Here is a 13,859-nt window from a genome sequence, read left to right as displayed (position 1 = left end):
GACAAATCCAGACTGGGGTGAAGGAAAGGGTCAGCACTGATGCCCAAAGTACAAAGACTATTTATGATAAAGCACAAGTGGTGTATATATATGGTGCTCCTAGAACTACAAAACTAATAAAAACATATACACAAGAAGAGGCATGTGCACAGAAAACACTTAAAACCACAAACACTCACTTTGATGCTGTTTGATTTAACAGTTATATTGAACAGTTGAAATGCCTTGCCATTTCCCCAGTACCTTCTTCGCTTTGATGTTAAATATTCAATTTTTCTTTTTATTAAGCATACACAAAGTCTGAATAAGTCACATTGAAAGTGACTGGAAACTATTTCATTTCACTCTGCCAATATTCTCTTATATTACTATCAGACATTTGAATAAAAAACCTTCTTTATATTTGATATGGGCTTCATGCAGGCCTTTATGGAGATCAGCTATTCAGAATATACTTTTCAAGTTATTCTCCCATGCTTTTAACAGGATAGTTAAGGGTAGCCAAATGGAAGTATATTTTTTTTCAAGTGTCAGGAAAAACACATCAATGCAGGTAATAGCTACACACATAAAATACAAGAATTTTAACAAACTGTTTAATAGCTCAGGCCTCAGAGATCTGAGGTTAGGAAAAAAAGACCTAAGTCTTTTGCAAGATCAGGGTTTTATTGCTATGTAATTTACTGGGTGAACTTGAAGGAGTAGTTTGAGAAAAATTACTTCTTCAAAGCAAAATCGATGCAGTTGCTCCTAAATGCAGTTAAGTTTATTTTCAATATGGGAAGTAGCAGTACCTGATATGTGACAGCAGTCAAGGTTAGTTTTACCATTATTCATTTAAAGAGAACTTTCAAAACACCAGACATTTCTGGACATTATTCAACAGTGGTTTCTTCAACACAGGTGCAGGATGAGGAAAACAAAAAAGGTCTATGCTTCACAGGCAAAGCTGAAGTGTGTAGGACATCTCCAAAACACACTTCCTTTCCTCTTTTCTCTGTGCCCAACAGAGTTTTTCTTAAAAGCATGGAGTGAGTCACTTGTCAGATACATCTGTCTGGTGCACTAGGAGTAAACAGTGTTTTGCAACAGCCTTAGTAAAGCAGCAAGCACATATTTAAACAAACACAGAAAGCGCTGCGTTATCACAGCAATTAAAAAAAAAAAAGTTACCTTGAAAGATGCAGTCTTTGCTATTAACTGTTTAACACTGGCTTTTTCAGAGAGCTATGAGAACCCAGGTAGTTAGCAAACCCCTAATAAATACTTAAGAAAAAAAATAAACAATATGAATTATGCCTCCTTTTAAAAACTCAGCTTGAGGAAAAAGGAAAAAAAGGAAAAAATTATCTGTGGTATGTTTTAAAACACTCTCCCTTCTATAATTTTTATATTCCTTAAGGAAGGCGCTTACAAGGTCACAAAAAATGCTTTCTCTAAAAGTTGACAAGCTTCTTATTTTAGAAAAAATATAGCAAAAGATATAGTAAACCCAGTTAATGCTTCTTCCTTACCACATGTTTGAAGTCTCTTTACATCCAAATAAAAAAATCTCTGAGATTGCAAGCAAAGAAAACATCATTCTAGGCTTGTAGTGGGTCTTGGGTTGTGAGAGATTATGACAAAATTCCAACGGAGACGATTTAACTTTTCACGTGGCTTCTCATCAGGTTTTTGCTTGCAGGCGAAAGCTTGATTGTGATATTCCAAAAGAAAATAAAGGTAACTTGCACAATGAACCGAGTTGGTGCTTTTATTTATTATATCCGTAATTATTAGGTGCAAAGGAACTCCTGCTACAATTTAAAAAAAATAAATAAAATCTTGGCTTACACGATACACTCCTAACTGCACACCTGCGCTTCCACTGCGCCGAGATAGCCAGCTGACCTTAAACACCAAGTCTGTGAAACAAGACTTTCATCAATGAAACGCGGTGACTTAATGGAGACAGACCATTAGCTTACAAAACAGCGTCACTTTGTCTAACCAGAAAGAAAGTAAAATTACCCCAGTGGGACAGAAAGGAAGGTTAGCAAGGAGGAGCAAGGAGCCATCAAGTGCGAGGAGCAGGATTTCGATATGCCGAAGGACGCAAGACAGAGAAAGCCTACCTTCCAGCGGGGTGGCCTCGCCGCCTCTCTGCCTCGCCTCAGCGCCCCGCTCATGACAGAGTGGTCGTCACACAAGCCACGCACAGCCGCACGCTGGCCCCCGGCCAAGCCGCTGACTTCAACTGCTCCATATTCATACAGCCGCAGAAGCCACACACAGGGGACAGAGGCAGAAAACGGAGCAGAGCAGACGGTTTGGCCAGGTCCCCACCACCACAAGACGGGAAAGCTGCTCTGCAGAACCAGCACCCAGCTGCCAGCAACACCACACCTGGTGTGCCACCTCACACAGGTCCGTTCCCAGTCTGAAACACCACCACCACCACCAAAAAAGACACCCCACCCCACCCCAATCACGGAGTTCTCATTGTTCACACGTTTTAACATATTTCCAATAAATCGAACCCGGCCTCCCCACTCTAATCACAGTACGTGTGGCAAGGTGTAACAAACAGCGACCAGCACCTTGCAAAGACAACCGGCACGCAGGACTTCTTCATGGTAAAAGGCAAGTTTAAAGAGAGAGATTTAAAAAACAAAGTAAAGAAAAAAATCCCACAAACTTGAAAGTTTCACAGAGTGATAAAGTGCACTAAATTCCTGCAATAAATTATCTTGCACATTCTCAACTATTTCCTGACACACGAGCTGTTCAGTCAAAAACTTAAAGGTCAAATTTGCATTGATAGCCTTGCCAAGAAATTTTCTAAAGAGGAAGAAAAGGGAGGAAGAAAGAACAGAGAAGTAGACATGAGACTTAAAAACCAATATCTGTATTTCATACAAGATAAAGAGTCACATGCAGTACAGAATCAGCATAGAGGTATTAGTCCAATTTTTAATCTATAACTAACTTTAACTGTTTAGTTTACTAGCCTAATATTTTTCCTTGAAATATTTCCAATTAAAGATTGTCTACTTTCTCCCATGTTACTTGGAAAGGTTTCCTCCTGGAAAATACGCAGAGGGGGACTACTGACCGTCTCATTTTAATCCTTCCTCATTCTCCCATGCAGAGAACTTGTCTTTCCTTTATGCACACTTCATAAGCACTTCTTTATGTCAGGGAAAAGAAGTCTGCAGCATGCATAAAACTGCTACTCCTAATTTTTAATCAATGCAAGCTGCATCCAGGCATCTTTACACAAAAGTTTAGAAGTAGGCACACAGCTGGCAAGAGAACTATCTCTGAATGCTTCAGTTACAGCAGTACACTTAAGCACACATACGAAAATGCCAAATTTAATTTCTTATGTACGCCACTTTCTAGTTTTCTAATGAGCCTATGTGGATTTTTTTTTTTGCTTCCTTTTTTTAAAATGGAGGAAAAAATGAAGCACCTGTATCTTCAAAGACCAGCATATACTAAAAAGAAAATTGAAAAGCTTCATTACTCAAACCTATTTTTGCAACTAATCAGGAACGCATAACATCTAAAGGTCTCACATTCAACCAGTTGATACTTCAGTGAAATCATATTCACATTAAAACCGACATGCTAGTACACTCAGTTGGGGAAGAAAGAAAAAAAATAAAAGTACAACCGCATGCATGCCTTATTTTCCACACTTTGTACCATCAATAAAGCCTTTAAGAACAAAACACCTGAAAAGGCAAACCCCGTCTCTCAATAAAACAAGGCACTGTGATTTACAAAATGAGCACGACAGCATTTAAAGGCATTACAGGCTTAGTACTGGTTTTGCACTGATTAAACCGTAATGAGGCATGCGCTACTTAATCCAAAAAGGACAACTTCTCCACAGCTCAGCTTCCATCCTGCCTCTCCACCCCCTCAGCACCTCTAGCTGAGAAATGAACTCTCAGGTCTGCACCCAGCCTAACTTATGTCTGGCATAGACCAGCGCAGCTGTGCTGGCTGCTACACTCGGAGCAGAGAGCCTTAACTCTACTTAGCCCTTCCCTCCCGGCTGTAGAAATAGGGGAAGACAAAGAACCCAGAGCATCTTTTTTTTTCAAGCCTTCATCGAGCTTTCTACTGTAAGGTCACCGTTTACCCTAGGACACAGGTTTCACACCAAAATCTCTGGTTCTACCAAATGCTGTCTACCAGAATGTGCCACTGAAACTCCCCAAGGCAACAGATCCAGCCCAGCTGACAGTAACTGTCGGTCTGAGTGACATATTAAAAAGCAATCAAGCTGATTACATTATGCATGAAAACACAGTTAAGTAGCACAGTTTTACTGCAATGTTAAAAGAGCATTTGATCTTCCTCAAAAGAAATCAGATTTAATTGTCAAGATATAGGCAAGAAAAAAGCCAATGTAATAAACAGCTTTTCTTCAATAGTTTCTGGATTATAAGGTTTCCCACACTAAGCAAAAGTTTTATAGAAGCAAAGGGTGAAATTAGTGACCTTGACTTCGGCATGAAGGGGCTGTAAAGTTATAAAGTTCTCCTGTTCCCTTTGGGATTTTTTTGCTTGTTTTCACTAGGTGCAAGTTATCCCCACCACTCCCTTCTCACCAGGTACAGGTTCATTTCTAAAGAACCCAGTAAACCACCTCTCCCCTCAAGCACAGTCTCTTTGCTGCAACAGGCCAAATGCTCTCCAAGTTTGTCCTCCCAAAGCCCAAAAGAGGAAACTAGAGAACAAAAGCTTCTGCCTGAACATCCATCAGGTCAGGAGAAACCTAGCAGAGAAAGAAGTCCATCTGTAAAGAGAGGGCAATTCTTGCTGTACAAAGATATTTTTCTTAAAACACCATTCAATGTGACAGCAAAGAGCTCCATTCTGGATGTGTTACATTTCTGCCACAGACAAAGGAAAACATTATAAATAAATAATAGACACACACACACACACACACACACCCCCCCATAGCAACGCCAAACTCCAGGTGGCTAAGGACCACCTTGACTGTTCCAGGAAGAGGAAGAGAAACTTAGGAAGAAAGGGCACTGCCAGACCTCAGTCAGCCTTTCTAAATACAAAGGCTGCACCGGGCTTTTAAATAACCAATTTTTGAGGCCCAGTAAGTTCAACCTAATAGAGAAGTATCTGCTGAAGACGACAGTCAGCCGCCAAGATGTCACGAGTTCCTCAGTAAAAGTGACAAGCCTCACAACATGCTACAGAAGACCTTATAGCTCTTACTTACCCAAACTGACAATAGACTATTTTCATCTCAGATGGGAGTACTCCTGTTATTTTTAACTGGAGGCTTTCCACATCAAATTTCCTGCAGGTTTTAGATCCTTGACTAAGAGAGACAATATCAGTTTAAGTAAAAACAGCTGCAGAGAGGCAGAAACATGTTCCAGATTTGCTCACAGTTCTGTACACCTTTGCATTAGCAATTTTAACACGGTATGGCTTTTTTTACTGAAGTCCTAGAGAAACTTAGGCAGTAACATTGCTGAAGTTATATTTATGCTTAGATTCTATGCAGACAGAGATTAATTACGAATATAAAACATGTAATCTGAACAGCAGTCCAACAAAACAATAGATTACATCTAACATTACTGGTTAACATTTAGCTAAGTTTATACTGGAATTTCATGAAGGTCCCAAACTGTACTTCTGCGGCTCCAAAACTACGGCCTAGGAGACAAGTTCCATGGTCCCAGATGGTTTGCAGAAGTACACTAAACAGTGCATCACTTGCATTGCATTTTGACTAATGAGCACGCATCAATCCTCAGTCTATTTTTAGAGCCACCACGTGCCGATCCCTCTCAGAGGCAGTGACGCCACAAGAGAACTCCCAAGACCAAGAAACTCTTTCCAAAGTATCACAGTTTGTTTCCAAAAAGCAGAACTCCATGGATAGCCAAGAAGATACAATAGCAATGAGAAGGAAAAACTGATGCAAGACTTTTCTCCTAACACATTGTTATCAATTTGTGGGTCCTATATACAGCCTTGCATTACATCTGCAGAATAAAAAGTAATTTCCCAAGGAAAAAGATTATGTTCCACAAAGCGCTCTGCAGAGAGCACAGGAGTGAACGTCTCCTTTCCTACACAGGAGCACAGAGACTACCAGAGAAGTGGCTACGTCAACCAGCGTGCCAACAGGAAAGGTTCCCCCATTTCAACATTGCAAAAAACACAAATAAAAATAAAAAAGGAAATTCTCCTTCCATGCATCAGGCCTGAGCAGGAATATTCACTCATTAGGGCTTCTGAGTCAAGTAATACCTTCAACAGAAAAGTAGTACAGTTCTAAGTTAGCTTTTGAGTTATTCTGCTAAAAGCTCTTGCTTTTTATATCACGATCCAACTAACGAAATTCTTTCCAAAACCCCACCCTTCTCTCCACGCCAGAAGTTCACAAATTCGAAATTCTAGCCCCATCCTGGATTAGCAATTCATTGCTTTGTCACCAAGTCTTATTTCGCAACCAGCCTTTAATGTAGCTGTAGCAAGAACGTCTATAAAATCTTAAGTTGCCAAGACCTGTTCTGATGCTACAACTTCACTTGCTCACACTCAGATTCAGGATTCCAGCGGAGCCCGAAGGCAGAGATACAGGAAAGGGCAACTCTGCCAGCCATTATACCTGCCAGAAGCCCAGGTATTTTTTGCCTACTGCTGCAGTTATTCCTTGATTAAATTGAAAGGTTCGCAACACCGCAGTAATTCATTCTTCCCTCCTGATTTAAGGAAAAGGGGCCATTGCCTGCAACTTTTAGTCAGAGAATGGACTGACCGCAGAATTCTGCGAAACTCTGTGGATTATACTGCTGAAAGTGGACCTTTTGGTGTATATGCTGATAATAAATGAAGAAGTCCTCCAGAGCACAGCGCTCAGGCTTATGGTGGAAAAAAAAGAAAGTATTTTAAGTATTTTCTCTATTCTACAAATGTGCTAGTGCCCGTACGTTCATAAATACCTGAAAATCTTATTCCAATAGACAATTCTGACGGTGATTGTCACTAGCAAAATTAATTTGTTCGTTATGAGAAGTGAAAGGTACAGAAAATCTTAAATCTAAAGACTAGTTAAGATCATTTTTAGGGTTTTTGTTTTTGTTTTTTAAACATGCTAATACGAGACTTAAAGGATGAAAAATTTTAGCCAGCTACTGGAAGCAAAGCTCTTAGGAAACAACATGACAAAGGAAATGTATTTATAGGTTGCAAAGGGGGAAAGAAATCATTGAAACAGCTGCATGGTTCTTGTGCAACAGACAAAAAACAATTAGAAAAGGAGGAAAAAGACAAACATAGGGAAGAAAGTTTTTAAAAAAAATGCTCTAGAATTTAAAAACTTTTTCCTGCCTCAAATTACCATGAAAGTATTTTCTACTTTAAAACTAGTGCTTTTTTTCCTACCTGATCCAGTTTTCATAAGTGCCTTTCCCAGTTTTCATAATTAAACCCATTAAATAAATAATTATACAGCTATGACGCATGTTGCTATGGCAAGGATTGCGATAGCAAAGATTCAAGCTTTTATGACTTCACTACAAGGTCACATAGAAGACTGAACAAGAAGAAAGTGTGGCTAAAAAGGTTACTTTTATTAACATCAACTGCAAGGAAAGAGACTAAGATGAAGTCCGTTTCCGAGCAGTCGAGAGTGTTCTGCAGCACAAATGTTTCATTTTTCACTCCAGTCTCTGCAACAAGTCACAAAAGGAAGAGAACATGACTAGCTCATCTTTCTGGTTTTGTCTGACAAGTATGTTAGGACAATCCCTAAAACAGTCAGCACAAGAGGCCCCCAGGGCCACATACATATATTTGCCCGCTAACCTAGTCAAGCACTCTTTTGCCTTTCAAAGTATCCCTAAAATACTACAAGACTGTGATCTCTAAAGAGCGTGCATTCATCGCCAGGTACCTTTAAAGTGGTGTTCGAGAGAGATAAACGGGGAGAGCTTCCTTCGCATAGGAACTGGGGCATCCTTCCCCCCGCGGTTCCCAAGCGGCGGAGTGCCCAGCGCTGGCTCGCCGGTGCGGCACGGCGAGGTGCACCGGCAAAGCAGCTCTGCCAGAGCACAGCCCGGGGCAGGCACACGCAGGAGGGTCCGGTGCTCGGCCGCGCTCGCCAGCCGTGCTGCTGTCTCCTCCGGCGGTGGCGTCCAGGCTCCCAGGGTAAGGAAGGGCCCCACAGGAGCCTTCGCTGCAGAGGGAGGAGCAGCAGCAGCAGCAGCCGCCGCCATAGGCCCTACGATGGACGGGGGTCAGGGCCAGAGAGAGAGGCAGAACCTGCCCCCGTTTTGCAAATTTTTCTCCTGAAAGGGCTAGGAGCCTCCGCCGTGCTGCACGCTTATTGAAGGGCGACGACTTACAACGAGAAAGACTGGCGTCAACGCACCTGCAACAAGCTGCGCGCTAGCTGGTGGTCAACAGCTATTCAGAGGCGCAGCATGCTATCACGGCCCTGCCATCAGCTGTTTGGATGACAAACGACACCGCATCTCACCCAGAACAAGCCAGGGTTTAGAGTGAAAAGCCTAAGAAAAAGCCAAATTCATTGAACTGCTTACTATTTTTACCAGTAAATCTTGCTCTGAATATATTTGTGTGGGGGAAGAAGAAGAAAAGGAGGAATTGGGGGTGTCAACTAAAAACTTCTAATCAAATACATACATTTATTTAAAGGCAAATAAACTGCTTTGATGCTGCTCCACGGTGAAGTTTACAATTTAGTAGAGAGGACAAGGCAAACAGACTTTCACATTCAGAGAAGAGGTGGGAGATTCAAAATTAGAGATGAAGAAAGCACACACTTGTACTGAACTTTCAAAACAAGTTATTCCAGTTTAACATTTTTCTTCCTGAACTGACGTAGCATAAATAAGAACCAATGAACTAATGAAATGCAAAGCTTATCCTGAAGCATGAAAGTATTTATAATTACGCTGTGCTTTGCTAATTTTAGAAGACTGACTATACTATAAGTCAAATGTAAATATACAACACCATCCAATCACCCAAAGAGTGTTCAGCTCACCCAGCTGGATTCCTCTCTGCTTTTTCTGAGTTTAAGGTAATAAGAACAGCAAGGAATTCCTCTACTACCTCCAGTTTGCTGGATTAGCTTTTCTCAGGGGCAGAACAGATTCATTTAACAGTCACCATCTCCTCTACTTCAAGAAAGAGCTACTGTAGCTTTCTCTACCTGAGACATGCAGAGATTTCAGCCAGTGCAATCAGGACATGCTGAGTCCAGCACCTTCTCAGGTCTCCAAGCTCCTCTTAGCTCTACCCGCACCTCTGGATCCCAGGGAAAGGGCAGATAGGCTTCATTACGGCACTCAGTGGGCTAAAGGCAGTCTGGGCTGAAGACTGCACTTTCTAACATGACACGAAACAGCCGAAACGCTGGAAAAAGGATAATGAAAAAACTACAGAGAAGCTTTAACCAAGTGAACATCTTCCTTTGCAGCCGCTATTTTCAGGCAAAAATCACTACGGATCATGGCCTCTCCCATTACAAAAAGCAGTGTTTAACACAAACTTCTTCCAGTAATACAGAGCAAGGGGGTCAGAGAACTACATTGAAAAATTCAGCCATAACACAGCTTTACATGAGTAAACGCTTATTTTCCCTCCTCTAGGTTACCCTAAAATACTTTAGGCATTGTATGTGTCACTGTTTGACTATCAAAACAGAATCTCCCTCCTGCAGAAAGCCCCAAGATTTTGAAGCTGGGAAAAATAATGTCAAAATTTTTTTCCCCCCAATAGTACTACTTTTTTAGTCTTATCAAGAATTTGTATTATTGTTTTTTGTTAAAATGTTAAATTTCTATTGTATTTTACTGTGACAGAAATATTTTATCTTATCAAAATAAAGTTTTCCGTGAAAGTTCTTTGAATCAATGGGTTGTAATGAAATATTTTAATTCATCTAGATTCATCAGCACTTCTGATAGCCCTCTTTTGTTGGAAAGTTTGAGAAACGTCATGTTCTTACAGAAACGCAGACATTGCAGGCTAACATTAGAAAGGGACAACAAAAAGGGCAGTGATTCTAGGCATAAAACAGAAAAGTTCTTTACAACAGACCACATTCTGTAGCTGACCAGATTCTACAGCAGTTACCAGTATTTTTGCTATTATTGTTCTTAGCAGAATACTTATCAACTTATAGTAACTCTGAATAACTGGCTTACTTAAAAAATTCTTTACTAAATTCCACTTAACATTAATTAAGCTTAGCCCAGGAAAAAAATTTATACTGGAAGAATTTTCCTTAGTAAGGAAAACGTTATGGTGAATGACTATTACATTAATTTTAAATTAGATCTTCTCAGTGAAATAAGCTGGTTATAGTAACTAAAGTATATGAAACACCAAAAAATATTCTTATTATGAACTCCAAAAGCAAAACAAGAGGGCAGTGGGCTTGTAAAGTCAGTTAAAATAAATAAAAACAATTCACAATTCATTAAACATTTTCAATTCATTTCAGAAAAAGCCCAAAGCCCAGCATAGAGAATCTTCAACATTTACCTCAGGAACTCACATTCTCACACCAACCCTCTCCCTTCAATTTCTTTAATAGGTACAAATAGCCACAGCATGTTTTGAGTATGTATCTGATTTCTCACAATCAGGAAAAAAAAAAAAGATATCACCATTATGAGGTGTGTCTCAAGAGCATATAGATTTCATATGCCATTAATGTGTCATACCACAAGGGCATATTTTGTTAATGCTATGTAAGATATTACAGTACATTCACTTAGCTCTGCAGACTTCAACCACACTCACCCAACAAGACAGACAAGTTTGGCTTATACAATACGTAAACAAGCCTCAGAGCAAACATGCAGTAGAACAAGTTGAAACATTGGTTACATTAGTTAAACCTCATTACACCTGAGTAGCCTCTTCATTTCCAGTTATTCCCATTAAGCATACGGTAGGTTAGCAAGATCAGAAAATAACAAGTCATCACCTTCTCTGTTCCCCCGTTCCTGGAATACCTTGCACAGGAAGATACAGAAGAACAATTACAGGAGTACACAAACAATTCAGGATCATTCTCAAATTACTCGTACATCTATATGCAGACAGCTCTTTTTTTTTCCCCCAAGCACCCACTGCTGACCATGGCAGAAATCAAACATACACGCTAATTAGTTTTAACACTGGCAGCAGTCTTTGGTACCATGAACTATCTTGTTACATGAAGAACCCTGATGAAGTAGCTTGCATAACCTACTCCTTCCTCTTTCAAAGCAACAGGTTGGGATTAAATTATGGTATTTGGGAACAGAGATTCCCTTCTTTGCAGACTCATTAGTTCTATTCTATCATACTTCCTTTTCAGAGTATTTTGAGACCCATGAAAAGAGAAAGCAGCAGCCCAGGCAGTTAGATTCCCCAACACAAGGTAACTTTTTGCTCTACAGGCGATCTGTCTGATGCAGATCAGGAGGACAACCGACGGAGGCACAGTCCAGAGAAGGCAGAACTGATGCTGAAGAAAGCACGCAAAGGGGACAGCAAAGCTGCTGTTTATCCTCTTCAGATGAGGGGATGCAGGAGGCGCGGATTCTGCTGGCTTCAGATTTTTTTTTTAGAATAATGAGATCATCAGTTGAAAGAAAATTTGACTTAATAGTTTAAAAAGTTTCATTTTTTTCAAGAGTCAGCTGTCATATTTGTGTTTGCTTTTATATCTCAATGGAATTCAAGTCATGCACACTGTTTGGGGCTTTACTGAAGGATGACCACAAAGAAACTTTACAGCTGATACAGAAGGCAGCAGCTTATCTTGGCAGCGCTCCTAACAGAGCACTGATAATTCCCATGCTCTCCTGTTTGTGTTCTGTCAATTGTTTCTATGCACAAACTTGAAGCATTTTGGATTTATGGATCTCTATATGGTCAAATTCTTACTTACAAAGGAATCTCTCATTCTACCCAGACAACGCCAACATAGACCCACCAGTTTTAAAGCTTACTACATGCTTTCTAAGCAGAGAGAGACAAGACCATCTCGCAATGAAAACTCTCCTGAGAACATAATCCAGTTTCATCCCTGTGTACCATCTAAGAAAGATGGAAGACAGAGGAAAGATGTAGGAAATAGTTATTTCAGCTATTTTGCTCTCTAAGGGGTTTGCATGTACTTATAAAAGTATTTTTGCCAAACATGCTAAATACATTTATTGTCATTATTAAACACAATAAAGGCTGACACGCCCACCAGAATAGCAAGCATCTTCAATGCCAACACCCTTCTTGTCCAGCACTGAGCCCTACTCTTCTATAGCTAGAAGCATCTCGTACAGGAAACTAAATGAACAGAGGATGACCTACAAATCCTTCGCACATGCAACAGAGGGAAAGAGTTCTAATGAAGAACCCAATGTGAAAATAGTCGAGTTTTAATCAGGTCAGGGAGTTCAATCAGTTCACCCCAAACTTAGGCAGCCCAGAGGGAAGAAAAAAAGGATAGCTCTGTTAGAACAGATAGGCAAAGTAACGTTACAAGACTCTAAAGGAGTACAGTGCAGCGACAAAGGTTTTGAATACAACCTTCAAATAACCTGAAATTCGTGAATTTAAGAGGAAGAAAACAGATGTTGCATTTGAAGATACACAATATGGTTAGCAAGAGTGATAAGAGATCACTGCAACTTTGTACTGTCTGCAAAAAGCCTATAAGCCTACCAACTAGCAAATTCAGGCAACATCATCTACTTATTCCTGGAATATCATCAACTATCATGAATATCATCTACTTGTTCCAAGTAACTCTAGTGTCAAGAGACTTACTGAGTAGAAAGATATGGGTATATTTCAAAATAATAGAGAAGGAAGACTGCAAAGAGCTTCCAAGAAAAAAAAAAACACTTTATTTGACAGTAAAACATAAATGATAGCAATGCACAAGTGATAATTCATAGGAGAAGAGCCAGCATTTACGAGCAGAAACACTGAAGTTAGTGTCATCACTACAAAGCTTAAGTAACCTGAGCACAGGAAGTCATCTGTGGACAGGGCAAGGGCAAGAGCAAAGAGGAAGAGATATGAGCTAACACAGAAGCTGTGGGTCCCCAAAGGAAAGCGAGACCAAAGGAGAAAAAATACATATCTATAACACTCTAAAAGAGACATTAAAGCGGTGACCAGAGTAGCATGGGGTAGCGTCACAATGCCAAATATGAAACTTCAAGGTGAGAATTTCGATTGTTTCTCAAGTCAATACAGATGGAAGGGGAATATATACAAAGAATGAATGAATTAGTGACACAGGAAAAGGTCAGAGACATCTGTTAAGAGTCACGAGGAAGGACTGAAATAGGCAGAAGCCCAGGCCTCCAAACATGGAGATCTACCAGTAGATAGTTTTCTGGGAAGGCTATTGGCTCTGAATTCTGCTCCCTCCTCCCCTTTACAGATCTGCTGACCTTCTGGGCATACTGCAAGGCCTATTTATTTACACAAGCTCTTGCCTGAAGGATACAGGGATGGGTGTGAAGATTTTCCTACTAAGAAGGCAAAGACATATCTTTTGTTGGCACATCACTAATTTATAAATTGTTTAATTGTTTTAATTACTGTATACTCACCAAGAAGCTTTGGTTAACGTTGAATAATATATACTGTGCTTTATTATATTTAGAATATTTTCTTATTTGGACATTGAGATAGATTCTACCCCACTTGATAGACATTCAACATGTTCCCTCAAACAATTTCAGTAACAACACTTATTTTTTTAATCAAGAACTGTAACTGAAACAAACTTAAAAGACCCTCTCATTTTGCCTTTTTACATTAGGATAACATATGCCTAACAG

At 40.0% G+C, this 13,859-nt stretch overlaps 1 protein-coding gene across 9 annotated transcripts in view; it reads right to left on the bottom strand.

Moving 5' to 3' along the window:
• The window catches only part of GAB1 (GRB2 associated binding protein 1), a 101,330-nt gene that overhangs the window by 71,829 nt on the left and 15,642 nt on the right, over nt 1-13,859 (bottom strand). For 2 of the 9 annotated variants that reach the window (XM_068942143.1, XM_068942150.1), the window contains exon 1: nt 7,934-8,378. The exons of 6 other annotated variants lie outside the window; for them this stretch is intronic. In XM_068942143.1, the coding sequence (XP_068798244.1) occupies nt 7,934-7,996 (63 nt within the window). In that variant the 5' untranslated portion in view covers nt 7,997-8,378. Of the gene's footprint in view, nt 1-7,933; nt 8,385-13,859 lie in introns of those variants that run through there. One more of the 9 variants, XM_068942148.1, reaches the window with a different exon arrangement.

Source organism: Struthio camelus, chromosome 4 (genome assembly GCF_040807025.1).
Source record: "Struthio camelus isolate bStrCam1 chromosome 4, bStrCam1.hap1, whole genome shotgun sequence".
NCBI lineage: Eukaryota > Metazoa > Chordata > Aves > Struthioniformes > Struthionidae > Struthio > Struthio camelus.
This window is presented reverse-complemented; position numbering and strand designations above follow the sequence as displayed.